Source organism: Camelus bactrianus, chromosome 8, assembly GCF_048773025.1.
Source record: "Camelus bactrianus isolate YW-2024 breed Bactrian camel chromosome 8, ASM4877302v1, whole genome shotgun sequence".
In the NCBI taxonomy this organism is placed as follows: domain Eukaryota; kingdom Metazoa; phylum Chordata; class Mammalia; order Artiodactyla; family Camelidae; genus Camelus; species Camelus bactrianus.
This window is the reverse complement of record NC_133546.1, coordinates 8915552-8941239: the sequence shown is the minus strand read 5'-3', so window position 1 is coordinate 8941239 and position 25688 is coordinate 8915552. Positions and strand designations below refer to the sequence as shown.

Below are 25688 nucleotides of genomic sequence, written 5' to 3'. Positions count from 1 at the left end.
TTCACAACATTACCTTCGCTGTTATTGCTCCCGATTACAGTGTCCCATTTGGGATTCTGGCACTGGAAATACAGACTCACAGCTCCTTTTGCCTTTTGCTATTTTTTATTTACACTGTGCCGGGCACCCCACTAAATGCCATATATATTTACTTTGTCCAACCTTCATTATTATTATTGTAGCATTATAGTATTTGTATATTTTATACTATGTTACCCTTATGTATGATTAGTATTGCTTTTGTTTCTCAAGTTGAGAAGCTGAGGTTCGGAGGGATAAGTTAACTGGCCTGAGTTGCACGCCTAGTGATGGAACCAGAGATCAGAATCTAGGCCTTTTCTGACCTGAAGAATAAGACCCCTTACTCGTCTGTCATGCGTCTGGAAGAGAACTTGGAAGCATCAACTTCCAGCTCCTCATCTTATGGATGAGCAGTCGTGGCTCAAGAAGAGTGACCCGCCCACAATCTCACCCATGTCGGTGGTCTCAGACCCCCACACTCTTCCCACTGTGACATGACCTTGCCATCCTCGCCCTTTCTCTAATAGTGGCTGAAACTCACATCAGTCTTCCTGAATGAGTTGGCTTTACCAGCACTGGCTCTGTCTATAGAAACAAAACGAGTTGAGTTTTCATTAGCAAATGTGAAAAATGTAGATTCAGAGATTAAAAGTAAAAAACAGCTGGGATGTGATGTATTGACGTCAGTCCAATATAAATGGATTCTGGGCTCTCAGATTCCTTTCAGAACAGGCAAACCAGCAGGCTCAGGGCTGTTTGGCCAGCACTGACTGCCTCCCCTCTCAGGGTCCAGGGTGGAGTCGTCGCCTCCGTGCAAGGGGGTCCCGCCTGCTGTCTCCTCTGTAGGTTTCCATCCTGTGGTCAGAACTCCGGTGTGACGTACCTTCCCTGTCCTTTCACACTCCTGGTCACTTTCACCTGTGCTCACAGTCAGCTGTGCAAAGAGCAGACCCCAGATGCCCCCACAGGGCTGCCATGGCTTTGGGCTTCCATCGAGGAGCAGGGATGGAGGGCTCGGCTTTAGGGGACATACAGCCAGCCTCCTCAGGAGGTTGTGGTTGTTTCGTATTTGCATCTCACTGAGAAGTCGGATTGGAAAGGAGCCAATGTAGTACTTAGTTTCTCTGTTTACTAGTGGGCAGTGGGCCAGAGAGGAGCGATTTATGACAAATGTCACACAACTGGAAGGAACCCTTGAAGCAAGGGACAGACCCCTGACTCTGGATATTTGAGTCCTAAAGCCTCTTGATCACTAAAAAGTCTCACTGGCCTTGACCTTGAGAAGGTTGACTAGCCTCTGTTTCTGCGGGGATTGGGGAGCAGCCCCCTGTGATACAGGCACAGAAACACGCCTTGAGTAACCAGCTCCAAGAGAATGGGAGTGTCTGGGGCAGGGCTCAGGGGAGCTGCGCTTGGGTGGCGTCCCCACCATCCCAGGGCTCTTGACATGGCAGTTCTATTTCGTCACTGTTTTCAGAAGGGTTTGCATCAGGGGCCTCGCAGGTGTCTGCGGTATTGCAAGGATGCCCGTTGATTTCGTGCGGCCGTTGTATAGTGACAGAGTATTCCTCTCATCTCCCCGGGGCGTCCGGGGCTGGGGAAATTGAATGTGTGGTTGGAAAGTGGTCGGCCAGTGGGCAACAAGGATGAAGGGAGAGATGACCTTAAATGACTGGTCATCTGAGAATGGGGAGGCCTCGTGATCCCTCCTATCGAGCGGATCCCCACTGATGAGAACGTTCCTGCTCTCCAGACGGACAGAGAGGGACAAACACCACAAACTTCCTCTCTAAGCCTTTTTCACTGCCGTTTGAGCAGAGCACAGCGTGGCCGATTGCACTCTGGCTTCTGTGACTGTGTCACATTTAGGCCTTCTTTTCTGAGCTTGCACCAAGTCACACACAGCGAACGGAGAGCAACCCACGTTCGTTTACTGCATGTTTCCTGACAGTCTCGTATTACTTCCAGAGCTGCCTGCCAGCGCCAGCTGCGTGTACAAATATGTGTATCTGTATGTTTTAAGTAAACATTTTATTGATGTATAATGTACAGAAAAGTGTACAAATGGTGAGTACGGATTGACAAAAGGGGTTGGCGTCTTAGAGTCAGCGCTCAGAGCAGGAAAGAGAGCACCGTCGGCACCCCTGCAACTCCCCCGCGTGCCCCCTGACATATCACAGGTTTAATGTTGCTTGTTTTGAGCTTCATAGAAATGAAACTCACAGTGTGCTTTTTTACTTAACGTTATATTCATAAGATATGTCTGTGTTGTTGCAAATAGAACATTGATATCATTACTGAATAATATTTGTTATAGTGATTAAAGTGTTGCTGTAGGCAATGCCCGTGTTCGTCATCAAAGCCCTCAAGCTGACCACAGCTTGAGCTGGTAACTGAGAGAGGATCAGCCGAGAAAGTCATCACCTGTGGACAACTTAGAAAAGTGTGTGTCAGTGTATGCTTATGTGTGTATGTGTGCACATGCATGCGAGCATGTGTGTGCGCGCGTACACCTGGGCACTAGTGGAAGCAGACACAGTTTGCAGGAGGATGGTGGAGAGTGACTCTGTTGACTTCTGCACACACAGCGGACTGCTTGCAGTTTTGTTTATTTTCCTGGAGTTTGAGGTTCCCTTCCCTGCGTGGGAGGCCTGCTAGAACAAAGACCACCCACCTGCGTTGCTTTTCTTTCCTTTTTTATCTCCACCGCAGCCCTGAGTCTAGTCCTGCTTCAGTGTTAAAGAATCCTCGAGCCAAGTCCATGGGTTTGCCACTAGTAGTTCCATTTGGGATTCAAGCCAATGGTACCTAACAGTGGTCACTTATAGAAACTAGAATTGCCCCGTGTGTGGCCGTCCAGCTCCTCCGGGCATCAGGGAGTAGTGGGGCATGTTGCAGACAACCTGAACAAGTTGTTGCCTGGCTCAGTGCTTATAGAATAGAGGCCTAACAACTGGGACGGGATGAGGAATGAGTTATAATTCACAAGAGACATAAGAGGAATTAAATTCCAGCCAGTATTTGCTCGAGAGTCCGCTTTGGTGTGTAAGTGACATCAGATCCCCTGGCCCACAGCCCTGTTCCCAGCCCTTCCCACTGTCCCTCCCAACCCTGTCCCAGTCCTGAAAGCTTTGTCCGTTCTCAGGCTTTTCACTCGTGTCTGCTTTAGTTTCTGGAAGCCACATCAGAATGTATCTCCCGGAACCTCGGATTTAAGCAGAGAGCCCTTGGGGAGGGTATACCTCAGTGGTGAAGTGCATGCTTAGCATGCACGAGGTCTGGGATCCAATCTCCAGTATCCCCACTAAAAAAACATTCAGCAGAGAGCCCCTGCACTTGTGCACACCCCTCCCCCAACCCCGTCCTGGTCTCGGTGATGGTTTCCCCAGTGAACTTAGACACGTGCTCCCTGATAAGCAGTCTTTGCACCACGTGATTGGTGACTTGGGGCCCTCTCCTTCACGTGGGTGTCACATGGCAGGAGGAAGGCTCTCAGAAACATGGGTGGAGGTGACGTTTTCCCTCAAATGTGGGTAAAAGAACGACTGAGTGTCAGTCCTGTTCTCCGTATTGTCTTTTTCCAGTCCTGATATTAAAACTGATAATGAATGTCTTTACTTCAGACTAGAAGCAGAGATAAATTTTGCTTTGAAACAATTGGAGGGAACAATATCTGATTTTAATAAACACCAAGGCCAGTAGGGCATTGCACGGGGAAAAAGAGATACTTTCCCTATTTGAGTCCTTATCTTAAGATGAGCAGCTTTTATCTGCTTGTTCAGAGAGACGTGCTCATGGGGAAGAGATAATTTCCTAAAAGGCACTGTCTTGATTGTTCTAGAGACATTAGTTGCCTTTACATGGATTCTGGAGACAACTTAAGCTGATCGAGTGAAGGTTTAGAACCATCCGTGCCCCAGGTTACTAGCAGGTGAAGGCGCAGGAGACCTGAGTCCTGGTCTCAGCTCTGGCCTTCGGGAGCTGTGGTCCTGAGCAAGTCCTTTCCCCTCTCCGCGCTCCCTCTGTAAAAAGGATTCAGCTGTTGGTTTGATCAGACAGATATCTATAAAGCACCCATCCAAACCCACCACTCTGCTAGGTCCAGAGGATAAAAGACTAACCAACTGGTCCCTGCCCCCAAGGAACTCATAGAGTCCCGATGAGAAAAGGAAATAAGAAAATCAGCAACTCGAGTGCAGTGGGGCACGTGCATGGATGCCCGGGTGCGTTGATGGCACAAGGTGAGCACCAAGGAGCTGGAATGTCACTCAGGAAAGACTTCTTGGAGTGGCGACATTTCAACTAAGTTGAAAGGAAGCGCATTTGCAGGCCAAGGGATGATTTCCAAGGTCATTTCCCATCTGATATATTGAGTCAATTGAGGTGTTGGGTTTCCAGGGTTCCATCTCAGCCCTGTCCTCATCTGGGGCAGTGGCCCTGGAAATAGTCCTTTCCCCTCTCTGACAGAACAGAGGAACCTGCCTGCAGGAAGGCTCAGCTGTTGTTCCCCCTGGATTCCTGCCTATACTGCACGTCACTTTGGCGACCCCTGCTCCTAGGTCTTCTGCTGTCATGACATATAAGTCCTGCTGGAACGTGGAATTAGGGATTACCTGTACTTACAGTTTTTGCAAGAGATGAGTTCCTGAAGCTCTCATACAATTTAAAACTCACATAATTTGAGACTGGTTTTTTTCCATAGAAATAAGTTTATAGAAAGGGAGATGTGGTCTTCAAAGGCATAATTCTACAACCAGTAAAAGATATTTTGCTTGTTTTGAGCAAAATGTTAAAAAGACATAATAAGATACATATAATAATAGTGCTTTATAATCGCTAACTTTCTTTCCAAACTTATTAAATTTCTAGTGTTTCCCAGTATGAGCCCTAGCACCTACCTCTTAGTGAAGGTATAAATGACATTTCTGCAGAATGTTTTTAAAAGATTTTAAACTATAATAGCAGTAAATACTGAATGCTATTGTCACCAAATTCACTTACATGCATTCTGAGACATGAAACAAAAGTGTTGGCCATAGGACACAGGCAGAAAGGATGGCTGATTGTTTCTGTCTACCTGGGAAAACAGCACTGAATTCTAGCACCTGAAAGAGGATGGAGCAGTACTGTAGCACAGTGGACAGTTCACTTCCCGCCAGCCTTGAAATGATGCGTTTCTTGATAATTTATTTCACTTTAGAGGGATTGGGATTTTTGCACATAAAATGAAACTTTATTAACACTTTTATAATCATATGATTTCAAACTCGTATAAATTTAAACCCCCATAAAATGGGCCTGCACTCTGTTTACCAGGATGTAAGTGAAGTGGGGGAGAAGGGAAAGACAAAACGTACATGCAGATGTATATTCGAAGCCACAGAACGTTTGAACTCAAGGGGCAGTCAGTCCAACATCACTTACAGATGAAGTGGGGACCCAGGGAGGTAGAGTCCAGATCCCACACAGTTAGATCTTTTTCGTTTTGTTTCGTGGTTTGGAGTCAGGCGTTTTAGCAAACTTTGAAGTTACAGTAACCTAGCCCGGTGCCCATCATGTAGTAAGAGCTCAGAAAATTCGGGAGAGCAGGTGTGAATAAGGGACTCCCACCCTGAACCTTAGCTTTAGAGCAGGAGGCATCTTGGGTGTGAGGTGAGGCTACTCGGTTTCCTGGAGGAACAGGGGAAGGAAAATGCTGACTTTGGCATCTCTGTTGGGTCATTGGCTTCTCACCACCCGTCTTGGCTCCTCGGAGCACAGGGAGCCGCTGGGATTCCTCCTCTGACGACTGACCCATCAAGGCTCCCAACCCACACCTTTAGAAACTCCAAGGCTGCATCGTAAAGAGGAAGCACTTGAGAGGGTTGCATTAACCTGAACATTGCTAGAGTATCAAACAAATCGCATTTTTAAAAAAGTCACAAAGCTGGGCTGCACAAAGCTACCCAGCTTTGGCTTGAGGTGGTCCTGGATCTGCCCTTTTCACTTATTACCTTTCACACTTTGCTTAGTGACTGTTTCGTCGGGGATCATAACACCTACTCACAGGATTGTTGTGGAAATTAAATGCAGCCTTTGTTTCAGGTCCCTGGACCTGTTCATTCAATATGTTAATCCCTGCCTGTATTAATACCAATATTATGTCAAAAGCCCAGCAGATAAAATGGCTTTGACAACGAAAAATGAGAAGTTCTGCCATCAGATAATTAGAGTTTAGACTTGATGCCTAATCTCAAATTAAATTCAGATGTTAGTGAGAAACTGGTAAATCTGTGTTCAAAACAGGAACGGCTTTGACATCGTGTCACTGGTTTTCACACCATCTCTTTCATCAAGTGTGTGGGGGGGTGATCTTGTCTGGGGCCCTGTTGCACTGCTTTCCCCCATTTTCTACTTCTGTGATCTTGGAGAAATAACCAGCATAGGAAATAACAAGCTTAGAAAAGGAAATTCAGTCTAATTTTGGGTTGTATGGAATGTAAGGCAGTTATTTCTTTTCTGGACTCAAAAAGCTACCAAAACCATTTTTTTATATAATTTTTCATTATCTAAAAAGTAATTTAAAAGTAAAAGTAATTTTAAAATGATTTTTAGAAGTCTCCTCACTGTAATTTTTCTTCTCTCTCTCTTTTTTTCCCTCCACCACCCCCCACCCCTTCCTTCATTCCACACAGAAAAGGTTTAAAAAAGAAGAGGCCTTAAACTGTCAGGCTCTGGGCACTTATCTGCAGACAGCTTTCTAAGAAGCCTGCATTGATCTCTATACCCTGACCAGCCGGAGGGAAGACAGTGTGCGCGCTCTCTCTTTCTCTCTCTCTCTGTCTCTCTCTCAAACCTTAGGGGCATTTGTCAATGCGAATCTACAAATGGTATTTTAAATGTGCCTTTCTTTGCTTACTAGGGAGGTTCATGGCCATTTTAATTTCTTCTTCTGAGTCAAGGTCCTTTCCTGCCCTTTGGCAGGGGAAGTAGGGGTGCCATTTGCTTTGTTCTGTTTTATGGTTTATGAACTTTGAGATGTGTGGTCCAAAAGTGCCTTTCTCAGCTCTTCCCTATCAAGAGTGTATTAACGGAAACCCCCTGGACTTTGGCCTGTGCTCTTATCTTCAGCCGTCTTTGCTATTGACATTTTTTTTTTCTTTCTATGTCATGATGAGGGTTCTAATGGGAGGCTGGGCAGAGGGACAGCAGACTTGTCTAGTTGGCTGCACACCCCACCACAAAGATTCTTGACTTTTTTTTTTAATGCCACTCACAATAATATCAAACCACAATAATAAAAGTTGGCATTGCCTGATTCCAGAAAGACTATTTTTTATACTCATTAAAAAAACAAAGATTCACTGGTAAATGTTTCTTGCATAAAACATGAAAATACTTTCTTGGGAAATAAAAAAGGGAAGGGGGAAATTAGATGTTTGGTGGTTTCTAACACCGGTTAAAGAAATACTGTGGGTAGATAAGAGATTTGAGAGTGTCTGTAGGAAATGCCAGAATGGTTTATTGGTGTTCACTTATTACTAACTTCGCTTCTATTTGCAGTCTTTTAATAGGTAGCAGTTTTCTAGCTCCCTAGTTTAATTTTAAAGTTGCTTCTGTGGCATATGGTTGTGCATAAACATATGTTTTCCCTTTCCATTATGTATCTTTTTTTTTTTTTTTTTTACATATTAAGAAGTCAGATTTTCTTGGTCATAGTTTCTGTAAAATTCTCACATCTCCTTGAACATAGTCCTTAGACCATGGAGAGGTAACTGAAGCGTCAGTTAATTAGTGACAGAACCCAAACAAATAATTCATGTTTACCTTACAACCAGAAGAATCTCTGTATTCCACCTGGCTGGTCAGAGGAAATCACAGGTGGAAAACATGTTCAGGATTTATTCCGTTCACTAATTCTGTTCTATTTGCTGTAGAAAGAAGAATATTCCATTTTATTTGGCATATGCAGTTTCTAAATCTAATTTATGCCTGATAGAGCCATGTGTGTTTGTGAGCTATTGCTGGGTAACAAAGCACCCCAGAACTTAGTAGCTTGAAATGACGAATATTTGTTGTCTTATAGTTTCTGGGTCAGAGATCCAGTGCAGCTAAGCTGTGTCTTCTGACTCAGGGTGTCCCATGGGGCTAAATCCTGATGGGGCTGGGGGTTGTCACGATGCTTGGCTGGGGGAGCGTCTGCTTCTAAGCTCACTGGTGTGCTATTGGCCCACGGCCACCCTCATGAGCCTTGCCCTGTGAGCCTCTCCATGACCTCAGGCCTCCCTCAGAGAGAGCCAGCAGGAGAAAGTGAACAAGGGGGAAGTCCCAATGTGTTTTGTAGCCTCCCTTGGAAATGATACCCTATCACTTTTGGTACCTTCTTGAAGTCACTAGGGCCACTCCCAGTCAAGGGGAGTGTGATTCTAGGAGGCAGGGGTCTCTGGAGCCATCCAAAAGTCTACCTACCACACCGTGTAAGGACTTTTTTCCGTGTTGTTTCAATTACAACAATTCTGGTCATCAGAAGGCAGGAAAATATTGTCCCCTCTAGTCCCACCATTGCTGAGTGTCTGTGGGGGATGGAGTTTCCTGCCAGTTAAAGCCACAAGGCCAGTGACTAGTTTCAAGCTGCTGCCCCCTTTCCCACCACACTTCTCTCTTTCAGAGACTTCTCACTCACCCTCTCTTCCAGTGGCTACTAGTCACTTTTCTGCTTGAGTTCCTCTCTGGAAGAAGCCAGGCTTCTTCCCTGTCCCACTGGCCGCTGAAACAAATGTACAATTCTCACAGGCTTTTAATGTCAATTGCAGAGAAACCGACTGGACCAAACCAAAACAAGGAGCAGCAGGGCAGTGTGGAAAATTACCAGAAATCCACACAAGTGCAAGGCTAGCTCTCCTAGGAGGAAGGGAATAATATTTAGGGAGTACTTAATATAAACCCGGAGGCTTTGCTAAAGGTCTTCCACACACTCACTCATCAGTTCTCAAACCAACACTACGGTGGAGCTGTCACCACCTGTAATTTACATTATTCCAGTTTAACCCATGAGGTAACTAAGACTCAGGGGAAAAAGTCATGTTGTCAAGTTTACAGAGTTAGTGCCAGATTTACTATTAGTAGTCAGTCAGTCTGATTCCAGGCCCCAGGCCTTCCCACAACACTGTGGGACTTTTCATGGCAGCCCTCTGGACCCACCTCCTGGGTTCTGGTGTGGAAGTGAGTCAGGGTCGTGTCTTAACTGTCAGTTGGCTCTGTCTTGCCAAGGTGAAGTTCTCAGACTCCAGGCAAAGATGGGGATAGGATGGTGCCCTCCTCAGTCTCTTCTAGAACCTTCACACTCTCAAGTTTGCCTTGGGCTCTTTTTCTTCCTCACACAGGAGTCCTTTCAGCATTTAGGTGTCTTGCCCATCCTCAGGCTCATGGATGAGGAAGGGGCTTCACACCTGCCCCCACCTGGGCACCAGCCTCGGGGTAGCCCTGCTTCAGGACTGTGTGAACCCATCTTTGGTTGGACCAATAGATGTACCCCAAGACTCAGCTAGAAGGCTGATTCCCCTCCTAAGACCTACAGGCAGGCCTAATGGCTAAGCTGTTTAACCACGGCTGGAGCAGGGGCTGGAGGCCCCAGCCTGGCAGACATTAGCTTCATTTGCTGGATATGGAAAGGCCCAGCCATGTGGGGGAGGGGCTGGGGGCCACTGAGGCACCTGGGCTGCACCTTTATCACCCAGCTGGGGAGTCTTCTCTTGTGTAGGTACATGGGTGCACATGTACCTCCCTCCCTAAGGGTGGTAGTTCATAATACTTTGGGGTCACAACTCACTTGGAAATCCACGGCTCTTCTCCCTGCAGACTGGGCCGCACATCACCTCCAGATTAAGACCTGGGCTGAGTGAGGCTCAGCCTCTTCTCGTGTTGCTGGGAGTCTGCTGAAGCCTCAGCTGAGCCTCCCAACAGCTGGGTGACCTGAAAGCAGGTCACTGTCAGGGGGCTGCTGGCCCGGGGCCCCACCTCCTCCCAGACTTGAGGCCCCTCCCACCTCCTCGGTGTGGGTGTGTGGGGAGGCTGAGCTCTCAGCTCGTTTGTGGAATAGGAGCAGCTGATATTCCTCTGCTCAGTTCACCTGTTCTCCTGGGTTCCAACCCAGACGGCCCACTCAAGAACTCTTCAAAAAAAGTGTCTTTGCAAAGCTCGCCAGTGTATTTAGACAACATTAAAATCCTTCCCTCTTGCACATGCAGAAGGCACACTTTCCATGGAGGGAAGGAGAGGAGGCAAAACCCAAACTGATGGGAATTTCTGGTTGAAAAAGTCTTCAAGAAACTGTCCAGAATAAGCACTCCAGCCCGGAGATTTTGCCACTGAGCCCGTAGGCACAGCTAGTACATTTTAGAGCCGTGTTTTCCCGGGGCCCTGCTGGGTGCTCTCTGCTATTCGACATCATTAAGTCTCCCAAGCACTTAAGGCCTGCGGTGATTTTTTTTTTTTTTTTTTTTTTTTTGCCAGCCCTGGGCCCGCCCTCTCAGGTGGTTGTCTCCCAGTGGATTCTCCGGCTTTGCCATCTGCTTGGCAAAATTCAAGGAATGCAGCAGACATTGCTTAATTTATTGTACCTTTCATGGCAGTAACATCTTCCAGAAATTCCATCACTGGGGCCGGGCATGACTTCCTTTGCCTGAATCCCTACTGGGGATCACTCATTAAATATGCTTTTCCCAGATGTTGCTCCACCATATCCCTTAAGGTTGTTTCCACGATTTTCCCCAGAATTAGTTAACATTCTTCTGCCTTTTGACCTTGTCTTTTTAAAAAATTAACTAATAGTCATGTTTGCCACTGGGCAGTCCTTGGGAACCTGTTCTATTTTAGAATGAACTGAAAAGATTTTTATCTTAGAAGTACTTCGCTTAAAAGAAAATAAGAGACAACATGAAAGCTTAACCACCGAAGGATATAGTTGGAAAAGGACAATTAGGTGAACAGGGTGGTTAAGGCAGTAACTGGCCAACAACACATAGTATTTTTCAGGGTTTTTTTCCCCAATGAATTAAAAGAGTTTCATAAAAAGTATATTCTTGTACTTAGTGGTATCCAGTAAAAATACTCAGACTTCCAGGTGTTACCTGCCACCTGTATTCTTCTGAAGCTTTTTGTCTTGTCTGCCTGACAGTGTGTTCAGTTCCATGCTGGCTTCTTGGAAGTTGGGAGGGCTTTGGGCTTTCTGCACCCCACCTGCTTCTCACAGGAGGCAAGCTACTTCTTGAGTAGAGACTGGGGATTTTAGAAAGCTTCTCTTTTTCCATAAATGAAAATTTAGCTTTAGCATTATATCCATCAGAATTCCCCCGCCCCGATGCCCAATACTGAGGCAAAACTAACCAGTACTATATATGTGTGGCATAAGGGTATTTTGAAATAACAGACACGGTCTTCACTGTTCAGTGTCAAAGCTTGGTTCACAGGGACTCTGGGAATACAGGCTCTGTTCTATTTAGAAACTATGGAGCTGGTTATTTGGCAACTGGAATTGGGAAGCAGAGCCCAGGAGAAATGTTCTTGACCTTGGAGCGCTAAGGTGTTACTTCCTCATTAGTTTCACTGAAGCTCAGGAAGCGTCCTGAGAGGTTTAAGATCCTACGTATCCCTGGAGGTGCAGAAACCGAAAGGTGGCCTGTGCCCCTTCCCTGTGTCCCACGTGTTAGTGGCCGTGGCTCTGCACCCTCACAGCTGCCCCACACTTTTCCTGGGATGAAGCAGCCTCTCCCCCTGTCCCCCCCCCCCCCCGCAGGTCGGGGCTCCAGCCCCTGCTCACAGCAGGCAGGACCCTGTGCTTAGTTGTCTTTTTGGCAGGACGGCGGTCGTTTCTTTTACTGCCCACCTGCTGGCACTCCATCACTGACAGGTGCCATCACCCGTGACTCCTGAGCCTGCGTTCACCCCAAATTGGGCAAGACACCTTCTAGTGAAATCAAGTTTCAGGTTTTCCAGGTATTCTTAATTCCGTATAGTGAGGGTAACTGAGGTCATTATAAGAAGGTGAAATCTTTCAAAACCTGTATTCTAGCAAGACAATGTAGAGGGTGCAAATCAGAACTGCAGACCTCATGGTACAATTGAGAGAACGCACCACGGTAGGTGGGATTTGAAGACAGCCACCTTGGAGTTGGACACCAGTTCTGAAATTTACTAGCTGGCTGGCCTCAGTCAAATAAGTGAACCTCTTAGGGCTTAGATTCCTCATCTGTTAAATGATCTCAATGATACCAAGGTCATAGACTTTTTGTACAGAGTACCTGAAATAGGATACGTGAAACTTCTTGAAATATAGGTACTTGATCGAGAAAGGGAAATTTTCATCCTCTCCCTACAATCTCCCTGTCTAGCTTTCTGTTACATTAAAAACTGTGTGACCACATCTGTGTGTCTAGCAAGGGCGCACCTTCCCTTTTTATCTGTCTGTTCTGACCTTGCCTTCTAATGGGCTGGATAGTTACATGGTAGGAGTCCTCCCCAATGCTGGAGAAGAAAAATGCCTTCACCATTTTTTTTTAGTGCAAAGGTACTTTACAAAGGAGAATAGTCAATACCATAGATAGTGTTTTGGTAGAGAAACAGGAATCATCTGTTAATGAACGCTAAGTGCTGCCCCTTTAGACAAGTGGAACAGCAAATCTGCACCGTCTGATGGCAACCCAGTATCCAAAAACTTAGTGAATTGCATTTTGCTCACTTTTCTACCAGATATGTGCTCCTAAAGCTGTCTCCACCTGATTGCTTTCAGCTTGGTGTCAAAAGGTTCATGGGCTCGTAAGTCTGTTCATCTTACTTTATTTCTCTCCTTTTGGGAAAAACAGTTCTTGTTTAAAAAAAAATACAGATGTAGCATTTTTCATCTCTAGTCAAAAGCACCATATTTCCATTTTGTATAAGTATCATGTACTATTTTTCAAATTATGGCTTCTCTACTATTAAAAATGGCATTATTTTGTGAGTTTATAGGTGAAATAACTCAACCATCCAAACTCACATGCATCTCTAACTGATTAGCTGTTTCTAACCTGTATTTATCCTCTATTTTCTGCTTCTAAGAGGTTTGTGATGATGGGTATTTTAAAAACCAATCTTCAACTCCTCTGCAATCTTAGGGAAATATTATAAAGGGAAATTTACTTGGTAATTCATCTTCCTTTGCAAAAGGAAAAAGGTGCCCTCTTTCTCTTCCAGGAGTGGGGGGAAATTAGCCATGAGGTCTGGGTGAGGAGAGCTTTAACAGAGTAGGAGAGAGCTGTCGGCAGACATGGGGAGCACACTGAAATGAGTGCCTGCTCATCTCTGTAGGTGGTTTCTTTAATTTTTTCAACTGCCCAACAATCTTTGCTACAAATCGCCTTGCATTTCACCACCCATAGCATGGACCCAAGTCTCTCAGATCTGCTCCGATGATTCTACTAAATTCAACTCAGCAGATGTTTGCAGAGTGACTGTTCTGCAGCAGAAAGTGTCTGGGGTGCTGGAGATAAGCAGTGACTAAACAACCTGCAAAGACGCCTCCTGCTGGATGGCCCTTGCAGTGGGGTCCAGTCCAAGTAGGTTTGAAAAGGCTTTACCTTATCCCTTGTCAGTCAACTGTGGAAGGTCTGGAAACTGTACTTACAGTTTCAGGTCCTTGCCAAAGCCTTTCCTCTTTGCTGGTCTAACTCCTACTTAGCTCTCAACACCCCACCCAGAAAACCTTCTGATTCCATCCAGGCCCACTGAGCTGGATCTCTCTGATGTCCCTTCAGTACACTCTCTTATCTCTGTCGCCTCACTTGCTATTTTGTTTGTAGTTAACAGGGTTTGGGGTCTGTGTCTCCTACTAGAATGTGAGCAGCTTGAGAGCAAGTATCTTGTCTTGATCTTCTTGGATCCCCAGCATTTGGTCTAGTGTTTTGGCATGTTGTAGGTCCTCAGGAAAAGCATGTGGAGCGATTGAGTGAAGGAGTGAATGGTGCCCAGGGACATGGGATGTTCACAGGATCCATAGGACTTGCTCTTTATTTTTGTAGAAACTTTCCAAAACTCACACAAAGGCCAGAATGTTCCGAGTTAGTGCTGCTTCATAGCACCCAAGACCACTTTTCCAGAACAGTAACTTCTGGACTCTGGCAGGAAAGGCCGTGGCCCAGTGTGAGGGTTGGGGCTGGGAAACGCTCCACGGCAGAGGTCTCGGTGGTGTGTAAAACCTTGTTCACTGCTCTACTGATCCTGGGAGAGAGACTAAAGCCCTGGGGGTAGAGCTGCTGGGAGCTGAATAACAGGAACATCTGGCTGGGGAGAGGAGAAAACAGGCTGCACACACAGCTGTATACTGAGTGGTACCATCAGCACCGCACTGTGGCGCCACTGGGCCACGTCCCAGCCTGATGCCCAGAGGGTCTTGGGACAGGAGAAGACTCACTGATGTTCACCATGCAGGCTAAAACAGGACAGGGCATCTTCATCCCAAAAAGGTTTTCTTGAGCACGTAATGATTGAACTAATTCATATTTAGTTGAAAATGTCTCTGTGTTGAATGCTCCATTCCCCAGCGATTCTTGTAAGTGAGATATCCAGGCTTCGGGTTCAACTCCACAAAGCTTGCCAGTGTTTGGGGGTTGAATTTGTGTAGCTTTTCACCCCTTCTCATTCCTGAAGGCCCCTTTCCCCTTCCTGCTGCTCTTGGACCCACCCCTGACCCAAGGAAAGGAAAAGGGAACCTTTAGTGAGTCTGAGACTCTGGGTCTCCAGAGGGTTGGTGGGGGGCCTGTGTCTGGCGCCTGTGGCCCTGCACCTCAGGCCTCTTTCTCCACTGTCTCTTTGGGGTTGTTTTTCGTTTTTCTCTGTGACAAAGAAACCCCAGGGTGTAGTTGTCTCTGCCTTTAATAAATAAATGTCCAGTGTAAGGTAGAAATCCACAAGGGTGGCAGAAGAACTTCCTCCGGTCACACTCCTGTAAGAAACTGCACACAGACTAGAACTGAGATGGGTGGTAACTTGAGTTTTGTATTCCTGAATATATGATACCCCATACCTCGAAACATGCCAGTCTAATGAGAGGTAACATGCAGAAATCAGCACTTTAGTCTTTTGAAGTTTGATCTAACCTGGAACATGCATTATTGTCAAGCATCTTTTTTTATTGATAGTTGATTCTTAAGAAGCACAGACAGATTTTAATGTTTTGGCAACACCCTGTCCCCTCATTTTTTTTTTCAGTTCGATGAGTACTTATGCACTTATTTTTTTATTGAAGTATAGTTGATTTACAATGTGTTAGTTTCTGGTGTATAGCAAAGTGATTCATATTGATATATATATATTCTTTTTCATATTCTTTATCACTATAGGTTATTACAAGGCATTGAATATAGTTCTCTGTGCTATATAGTAGGACCTTGCTGTTTATTTGTTTTACATATAGTAGTTAGTATCTGCAAATTCCAAACTCCTAATTTGTCCCTTCTTCCCCCCTTCCCCCTGTAACCATATGTTTGTTTTCTATGTCTGTGAGTCTGTTTCCATAAGTTTGTTTTCTATGTCTGTGAGTCTGTTTCTGTTTTGTAAGTAAGTTCATTTGTGCCATTTTTTTAAGATTCCACATATAAGTGATATCATATTTGTCTTTCTCTACCTGACTTACTTTACTTAGTATGATAATCTCTAGGTCCATCCAAGTTGCTGCAAATGGTATCATTTCATTCTTTTTTTTCTGGTTGAGTAGTATTCCATTGTATATGTATACCACAACTTCTTTATCCAATCATCTGTTGATGAACGTTTAGGTTGCTTCCATGTCTTGGCAATTGTAAATAGTATGCACTTATTTTTAATCATATATTTTTCTACTGCAAAAATAAACCATGCTTGAATTTTGGAAACTACCAAAAAGCACATACTCACAAAATCACATTCATACCTTTCACCATGGAAAATGAGGTAATATTTTAGGGCATATTCTTCAAGTTATGAATATAAATGTGAGTTTGAAACAAAAATGGAATCATCTCGAGTCTGCTTGGTATCCTGTGTTTTCAGTGCATTCAACAGGTATTGATTGAAGGCCACTGTGTGCTGGACTCAATTCTAGGCACCATGGGTTACGGCTGCAAACCCAGCAGATAAAAATTCCTCGTCGCTTGGAGCTCTTTTCTAGTGGGAGAGTCAGATAGTAAAGAACTTAGTGTGTACAGTCTGCCAAGTAGGGTAAATGACAGGAGGAAAAGAGACCCTAGATGGGGACCAGGAGGGCAGGGGGTGCTGGTGGCAGGAGGACTGTGATTTGACGAAGTGCCTGTAGTTAAAGACGGCTTGACTGGGAAAGTGATGTTGGGGCACAGACTCAGAGGCAGTTGGGGAGCTCTGTGGCTTGCTGCAGGAACAGCGTTCTAGGCAGAGGGCACAGCACAGACAGAAGCCCCGAGCAGAGGCCTGCCTGGAACCTTCCAAGAGCCACTAAGCGGCGTGAGGAGGGGCAGAATGGGCAAGAGGGTGGAGTGAAGATGAGGTCATCACTCTTGTGGGTGGGATGGATTGTGGGGCAGGATTGGAGGCAAGGAGAGGAGTCAGGAAGCTATGGCTTTGGCTACATCGGGATGGTACTGTGTCTAAAACCTCAGACCATGACACTGGAGTCAAAAAGCACTTCAGAAAACTGGAGATGTTTTAGGAATCCTTTGACCAATTTATTTCACTCACATTTAAAAATGTATGTGTGCAACATTAACATAGGACATTAACAGTGGTATCTAAATAAACCTAAAATAGCTCTTTTAATAAGTATAAACTAAAGATTCCAAGTGATTAGAGAATATTGTCTTATTTGGCACACTTTTCTTTAATGATACATCTTAAAATTTGGGTACGCCAGATTTGATAAAATCAAGACTTATGAATAGAACTAAAGCCCTGCTGAGACTTTCCTGTACAGAGTGGCCAGCATGGATGGAGAGTGGACACCCTTTAAAGCATAAGACAGGGTCAGCAGCCACCATCCCTTGAATTCCTTTCACGGCCAGAGCAAATTCCTGCTCTCTCCTCTGGCCGCTCTTGACAGAGGCCTCCCCTAGCACATGCTCCCAGCACGCCCTGAGGCAGGAAGCTTTCCGCAGGGACCTGTCTTGCCCTGCTAACTTTGGGTCCAGGATGCACTGAAAGCAAGATGGTGGAGTTACTATGGCCAATTTGCTCAGCAGCCATCCTTCCACTGAAAATGACACAAACAGTCATTGGAGTTACAAGTGTGCAGGATGTGTGGTGGCCGTGCCTAGCTAATCACGTTAGGCCATTGAAGAGCCGGCTTGGGGGCCGAGAAGTGCTGCCTTTCCTCCCTGTGATCCACACACTGGCCAGAAGCCTTTGGCTTCCTGGAATTTTAAATCAAACTCATAATCACACGGCCCAAAAGTCTGAAGCACCGCAATTTTCCCTAGTCAGCCCTCGCACGTTCTCAGTAGTAGATGGATAAATGGGGCTGTTTACACACTGTGGTTTGAAGCCTGTATTTTTAAACTACAGACTCCCAGGTTCTGTGTCTATAACTGGACCTCTCTGGGTGGCCTGGGAGGCCCCAAATTAAGAACAAGGACACTGACTTTGTCACACAGGAGTGCCACGGGCTTCAGGCAAGACAGCGCTGTTTGGAGACGTCCCTGCTGTGACCACATGTGGCTGGTGAGGCCTGCAGCGAGAAGGCAGATCCCTGTCTTCTCCTCTGCAGGCTGAGCTTCGCCAGCCTTCTTCCCTGGGTGAGCCCGAGGGCTGCAGTTCTGGATGAGAAAGGAGACGTAGACGCGCTCGCGGGGCCTCCGGTGGCACTGCGGATCTTCACGGCCTGTGCGTCTCTCCGTGGAGTTCTCCCCTCCCTGTCCTTTCTCTCGGGGTTTGAACTTTTCCTTTCAGTCTCCTTTTGTTATATTTTCCCTCTTTGGTTCCCATGTCCATTTATTTAAACTCCCTCCTTCCGTGTAATTTTGGTAGATTCACCACTACCTGCAGCTGGTTAAGAAGAGGCTTTTTTTTTTCATTGAAGTAAATTGATTTACCACGTTGTGTTAGTTTCAGGTGTACAGCAAAGTGATTCAATTATACATGTACATATATATTCTTTTTCAGATTATTTTCCACTACAGGTTTTTACAAGATACTGCATATAGTTCCCTGTGCTCTACAGTAGATCCTTTTAGAAGGGGCTTTTCAAACACTGGGTGCCGCCATGGGTGGTGTCTTGCAGGGAATGGCACTCTATGAAATCATCTGTTTTCTCCCCATTTTAGAGACGTGAGTGGATGTTATTTCTAAGTCCACTTTTTCCTCTATCGGTCTCCAAGTAATGTGCTTATCTTTGCCCTGTGGTGGTACATTTATTTCTAAATATGTGATTAAAGGACAAATCATAAAATTAATGGTGTTTATGTCCCTGCCTATAAGTGAAAAATACATTTATTTTACAGTGACTCATATGAAAAGGGAAAAGATCGTTTTTATTACAACCCTTACAACCTCCATTCCTTACAGTGCTACTCTGTTATGATTTCAGATGTGAGTCATTGGCTCAGATTATTTCATTTTACCATCATTTGCCTTAACTATTTGTCATTGAAATGCGTTGCAATCAAGATTCTGACGTTTAAAATAATAGCTGAACTCTGGGATTTCTGAAGCATAGAATCCTCCTTCGTTAGAGTGCGGCATCAAGAAAGCAAGGCCGCTCTCCCCTCCAGTATCAGCTTTAATTGTGCGCCTCATTTCTCTGTATAAAGAATAGTCAGTCTCACGTTTGTGCTCTCGTGTGTACAGAACAAAAACAGCAAACGTAGGCATGTTGTAGGTAGGGGCCATGAGCTACAATTAACAGAATACTTTTTTGTATGCATATCCATTTGCAGGCAAAATATTAAAAGATGACTGGAATTGTTTTGATACCGGCAAAGATTCTCTACTTTTTGTTCCAAAGGCCACTTGGTTTTAACGTCTCTGCTACATCTTGTTAATACTGTTTCGTTTCGTTTTTGTTTTTAAGTAAAGCTAATCTTCCCTGCAAAGAATATCCTGTGGAGAAACAGAGAAACCTAGCTACCCAATAATAAAATCCAGATTTCCTAACTGAAATGCTTAAGAAACGAATTTAGTCCAAAGATTTGCAGCCAAAGAATCAGTTTTGCTGCAAGGAAATTCTAACCTGCGAGCCAGTCTCCAAATAGAAATAAAGAATTAAGGGGAATGTTGATTCTGGAATGTCAGTTATCTGTTTGATGGTAAAATAATTTTGTCATAATTAATGACATAATAACACTGATTGCATAATCTCAGATAATATAGCACCCAGGAAAATGGTTCCACCCTTCATGTATAAACATCAAAATACAAATAATTATTTTTTCCTAAAGATTTGAGAAGATTGCTCTTAGAACTGAAAAAAATTCCCTCTAATCTTTTGGCAGTGCTACATTTTCTCGTGATTACCTGAAAGGACCTTTCTTTAACTCTAATATACAGTGAGTTGACAGTTTGTAGTAGATATTTAATCATATCCACAGGCAAACAACTCACTGATGTATATGATTGGAGGAGGAACATGGTAAAGGCTTTTCATCAAAATAGCATTTGTTTCATCTGGTGCTAAGTTAACGCATTTCTTTTATGTTATGAAAATGTGTACTTTTAAATTCTTTTTTTCCCCCTCCTGTCACTTTCCCATTGAGCTTTATGAAGACTAAGATGCTCATAGCCTTTACCCATGTGGCCCTGGGTTGTATGTAGGTCACAATTTTTCAGACAGAAAGAGGACTCCATTTGGTGTTTATATCTTTGGCAGCTGCATTGTCATCTTGTATCAAATCCAGGCCCTCAGGGGAAGGAGTCTTCCTCATCACAGATGGCACTCAGAATGGGAGAGCCCATCCGCAGTTGCTCAGAAATGTGAAGGAGCCATTTTCAAGTTGTCTGAGCTCAAGCTAAGGATTTTCTTTGCCGCTCCCAGTCCTCCAGCTATTCGGTCTTGCCAGCTGCTGTGGGCGAGCTGAGATTTCCCATCAGTCTCGCCTGCTGCCACGTGCCAAGTCTGGTGATCGCCATCCTGGGCAGGTCTTGTCTTTACCAGCAGGACCCTAGATGCTCTTGGCTTTTTCTGAGCAGCAGTTTGAGGGTGTCTTTGCAGCACTGATCTCATTGTTTGCTTGGGGGCCTGAATTCTGGTGCTTTTATAAAGAGCAATGTCCAAAACTTCAAAGAGAAACTCACTGTCCTCTGTCATACAGGGGCTGGTAGGAAGGGGGACTGTCACAGAGCACCTAGTATTGCACAAAGTCGCACCAACTTACAGTGCTTCATCTGCTAGGACTTTAGAGTGTGTTGCAGACACTCAGCTCAGTGTGTGTAATCCTTCCTCTTCGCAGTGGGAGAGGCCTCCTGGACAAGGCAGATCCTTAGCACCTGTTTGAAGGAAGTTACAGGACTTAGCAAGCTTAGAAGGTAGAGAAGCAAGTTCTAGACACAAGGTACACTGTTGATGTTGAGAGTATGGCTGATTTGACTTCCCTTCTCTTTTCTGTGTTACTGTAAAATTCAGTGAATGGGTCCTCTTCATTCAGTTATCCAACAAGTGTTTATCAAATACCTGCCATGTGCGAGGCCTCATGCCAGGGGCTGTGAAGGACACACGCTGACCAGAGCCCGGTCTTACCCTCCGAGACCTCCAGTCCAGGGAGGCTCACGAGGCAGGTCCCCTAACAGCCGCAAGCACCATCGAGAGGGGCAAACAACCGTATTAGGGAGGTTCAGGAAAAGAAGCCAGCACTTCTGCTTGGTGGGGAGCCAAGAAAATCTTTTCACCAGGTCTTTATGGGAACTTGAAAGCTGGGTGACTGTAACAAGCTGAGATGGGGCATGCGGGCATTCCAGACACCACTGCTGGGTCACAGGCGCCCGTCTGCAAAGGCTGGAGGTCAGGGTAGCTGTCCCTGTATGTGTAAAAGGAGGAGTGCAACCGGGGATGAGAAGAAAGGACTGGAGACCGGGTTTGAGGGACTATGGTTGCCAGAAAAGGAGCTTGAAATTAATTTGGCAGGAGAAAGGGAGTCATTGCAGGCTTCTGAGCAGAGACGTGTGTTGGAGAGCTGGCAGCCTGGTTAGGGCAGGCTGAGAGGGGCCTGTGGCAGGCAGAGCGTGGAGATGGCTTTTTGCCGTCCCCCAGGGAAGAAGCAGAGAGTGGAGGAGTTCAGTGCATTTCTCCTGAGGTTCCTGCAAGGAAGGGTATGGGGGGCACAGCGACATGGAAGGATGGGCCTTAGGGCAGGGGGAAGATTGCCTTCTTTCTACTCAAGAAGAGGGAAAGAGGACAATGGGTACCCATGTGGCAGTGCACTTGGAATCCCACAGACGCTTCTGAAGATCTCAGACACTGGAGGGATGGGTTTAGACATCTGGTTGACCCAGAGCGCCCAAAGCCGCCTTGTCAACAGAGCTTTTCAAATCAGTGCCTCGCATCCCCTCTCCCTACCCACCTCGTCCAAAAAGAGGAGCCAGAAACTGCGCTTGGAGGAGGTGGAGGCGGTTTAGCACAAAACCAAGGTAGAAATTTCCACTAATAATGGGATTGTCACATTTTTAATTACTTAGTGAGACTGTTTGCTACTAAAAGTGACTGCAGGACTTCCTGCTACCTTCATCTCACGACCAGAGAAGCCAGGATCCACCTGAGTTTTCACACAGAGGCAGAAGCAGGTTTAAACGGAAAACGAAAATGTTCTTTCAGATCCATGTGAAATCCCTCCACAGCCAACAACCAGTTTTACAGTTAGAGGAAACGCGGGCAGGTGGTAGGCATTTACCTGCTGACTAGATTCTTCCTCTTCCTCCTTTCCTGGCTGAGGTCTGAATAAATTAATCGACACTCAAGTACAAACAACTTAAACCACAGTGTATTTTCTCTGCAGTGAGAATGTGCTGGGGGACAGAAAACTTAGGTTAAAGACATTGGTCTCTAATTTTGAATATCCAATATTAGCAAGGGCAGCGGATATCCTTGGTGGGAGGTGGGGAGAGGCGGGTGGAGACAATGGGAGGTCTTCAGAGCCATCAGCCTGGAGAAGTGAGCAGCTCTTAAAGATCACGGCCCCACATACAGCGCACTTGGGACAAGAAACCATTGAGGACATGGCTTACTCATTAACGACAGTTTGCTGTGGGAAGGCAAACCTTTACAGCTTTGAGCTTTGAGGTCAGCCAAGTTACATTTCAGACCCAAAAGGGAAAAACAAATACACCTTATCCTCAGATCTACCAAATTACCTGCACAGGGGGGTTCCGACAGCACTGAAATATCCATCCTTGGAGAAACCAAATGGAGCTAAATAAATTCCATCCTTAAAGCCCCGAGGTGGATCGCATCCTACTGACTGGTCAGTCCAGGGCGCGTCATCCAGCTGTGACTCGTGCTGCTGCTTGACAGCTGTACCAGTTGTTTCTTACCCAAACTGATTAATAATGAGAAAGAGGGAGAAAGTTGGCCTGTTTTATCCTCTGCCTTTATTCAAACAGGCATTCTTCTGTTGAATTCTGAATTTAAATTCTGGGAAAATTCTCTTCTGCACAATTGATCATTTCCCTAAACGTTTTGTTAAAAAGAAAAAAGAGGTCGATTTTAGACTTAAAAAAATATGTTAAAGCTAATATACAAAAATTGAAATTTATTAGTATCAGGATCAATTTTATGCCTTCAGTATGGACTGTGTTTATTTCTGGTTGTGGTACCCTAGCACATTTGCAAGGCTTCATACAATTTAAGGTTGCTTTTTATATGACAACAAGAATAACAAAGATAATATCATATTTTATGACACAAATACTTTTTAATGCTCTTCTGGAGTTTGAGTTCCTTGATATTAACTTCAGATTGAAATCACAGCTGGAGCTTTAATCAGTAGACTTGTGGCAATTGATACTTAACATCAAGCTATTCATAGAGGCTCCAAGTCATGGTCCAAACATGCCCTGAAAGGTATCTGTTTCTGTGACCCAGGGCACTGCACCACGTCCTAGAGCTGGGACACATCCCCGTACGAACATTTCAATGAAGTATTAAATGGGATTTTGATTATCACTTTATATTGAATCTCTAAAGGGAAGATGGTCATTTCCTGACAAGACTGTTCTTCTCTCTGTGTGTCAAGTTGAAATGCAAGTTCTGCATTAGGCTATAAGGCCCACGTTAGAGGGAGGCACCCCGAGCGGCAGCATCTTTAAAATTTTTCTTTCTAATTGTCAGGACTAGTAGATCTCTATTGCAGGAAACTGTTTTGAAGCTTTTCAGTACCTCAAATCATAAAATCAAATTTTTTTACAAAAACTGGAAGCACACAGAAGAGATGCTAACTATGTTAGCATTTGTCTGAAAACACTCCAGGAAAAGCAATGATTTCTTTTTTGCACAACAAAATCCATTGGACTAAAAGAGCCCTTTCCATAATTAAAGTGAATGCTTTCACAACGGGCATTTCTTCAACTTAGACACGCTTGTATTCCTTTTTTTCACAGCAAGTTATCTTATGTTTTCTTGTTCTCTTTGCCGAAATCACTTTCCTGTGAGAATCTGTGAGGATATTGAAAAAGGCTTTGAAGTGTCTGGGAGTCTGGGTGGGGTCACACTGATGCAGGAATGACCATGAACAGTTTTTTATGGTTTCCCAAGAATCCTGTGAATAAAAGTCACAACTGGCAATCCAGCCCAAGTGGGACATGGGGTTGTTTTTAGTTGTTTGTTCTGCTCTGTTTCTGCAGGGAAGTTGGTGTGAGAAATATGAAACAGAAGTTAGAAATGTCATATATTTTTGTCTGTCTAAATCCAGTGATTGTCTTGAAGACCACAGTCTACCTGCCCAGCAGGAAATCTTACTTCGTCATGTTTAGGGTTGTTCCTCCACCTTCCTAAAGTTACTGGAAAGTCTCTGGATTTCTTTAAAGCAGGGAATTCAGGACAGGCCCTTGTTCTTTAGTTCATGGTAACCATGTCCCATAGACCTGAGTCACCAGCCTCTTGAAGACAAGATGCTCTCACACACTTGATGCTGGCCTCAGGAAAGGGGATCATGGCCTGTGGTCCTTGAGACCTGGATGCTTGCCAGCCTTCCCTTGCTATCCCATCAGAGACTTTACCACCTCCCTGCAAGCACCCAAGAGGAATGGGGTGCTGATCCCCAACATGCCCAGGACTCAGCCCCTGCTCCCCACTTGCACAGAGCTTTCCAACCCTTTCTTCTTCAGCTCCCTCTCGTTGTTCTGCCTCAAGTATCTGGAAGAGCGCTGCCTGATGAGGCAGGCCATCTAGCAGGCACTTTCACTCTGGATGTTACATTCCGTGATTCTGTGTTGTGTTCCTCGATGCCCATGGTGTTACTGAATGTGGTGACAATAGACCACAATAGACAATAGATCGTGGTCATTGCAGGTCCCATCCTTCACTCAGATCCAGGCACCAAGCTAGTTTTCACTCTGCCTCTCACCACCTCTGCGGAGTCAAGGGGCAGTGATGGTGGATCAGGGTGTGGTACTTAAAGCTGCTCTGGTTCCTGGATCCCCAGGTCCAGCCGGCATAGACTTTAGTCTGTTCCAAGCGCTCCTCTCTGTGACTCAACGCAGCCCCTGCTGCATGTCGGTTCACAACAGTGAAGGGAGGGGATTCACAGAACTGAGTTTGGCCATGTTCATCTGTTGGTAGCTCAAATGCCTTCTGGAAGAGCATGAGATTATTATATTCCAGCTGCCGAAATCATTTTCATCGTCTTGGGAAACTGGCCTGCAAGTTTATTTAGTAGCTCATTATCCTCTTTGGGCTAGCCAAAATATTGAAAACATGTTTTCTTGCCTTAGAAAAATTTTTTAAATTTCTTTTCTTTTCTTTCTTTCTTTTTTTTTTACTGGAGGTGCTGGGGATTGAACCCAGGACCTCGTGCATGCTAAGCATGCACTCTGCCAATGAGCTATAATCTCCCCCTGGTTTCTTGCCTTTTGTGGATGACTTGTGGTTCTCTGTGTTTTGTGCCCTGAGTTGTCTGACCCAGGGAGGAAAGGCCAGGTCTAATGAAGACAGTTTAAAGCCCAGTGTCTTCCTATGTTATGCAATTCCAGGGATGGGTGGAGAATCACATAATTCATGAACTGTGTTTATAGCACAAGGGGTGCAAACTCTGTGCATCTTACATTGATTGTATGAGCAGGATTACTTTCATTTTTCTGCCAGTGTCTTTCCCGAGTAGCACGGTGGAAGCAGAGGGCCTGGATTATTGTAGCCAAGAAGGGAGGGTTAAATTGTCCACAGGAGAGAATTGCAGACCTCCTTAAATGTAAATGCTTAGCAGAGATGAATTTTTAATGGAAATCAATTTTGCTTCTCCAAAAAAGCCTTTAGTTTCTTGGAAAATACAGACTGCTTACTGTTGATGACTGACATTGTGTTTCCTTTCTTTCTCCCCTCCCTCCTGCCTTCCCAACCTGTTGGCAGCTGCCCGTATCTAGCAGTGAAAATCACCCCTGCCATCCCCGTGGTCGGTGGCATTCTGTTCTTCTTCGTGATGGGGACCCTGCTTCGCACCAGCTTCAGTGATCCGGGAGTCCTTCCAAGAGCCACGCCCGATGAAGCCGCTGACCTGGAAAGGCAAATAGGTAAC

The 25688-nt window shown here is 45.2% G+C and overlaps 1 protein-coding gene across 2 annotated transcripts in view; it reads left to right on the top strand.

Annotated features, from left to right (window-relative positions):
• The window catches only part of ZDHHC14 (zDHHC palmitoyltransferase 14), a 245053-nt gene that overhangs the window by 115728 nt on the left and 103637 nt on the right, over positions 1–25688 (top strand). For both annotated transcript variants that reach the window (XM_010965753.3, XM_010965749.3), the window contains exon 2: positions 25523–25683. In XM_010965753.3, the coding sequence (XP_010964055.2) occupies positions 25523–25683 (161 nt within the window). The remainder of the gene's footprint in view (positions 1–25522; positions 25684–25688) is intronic.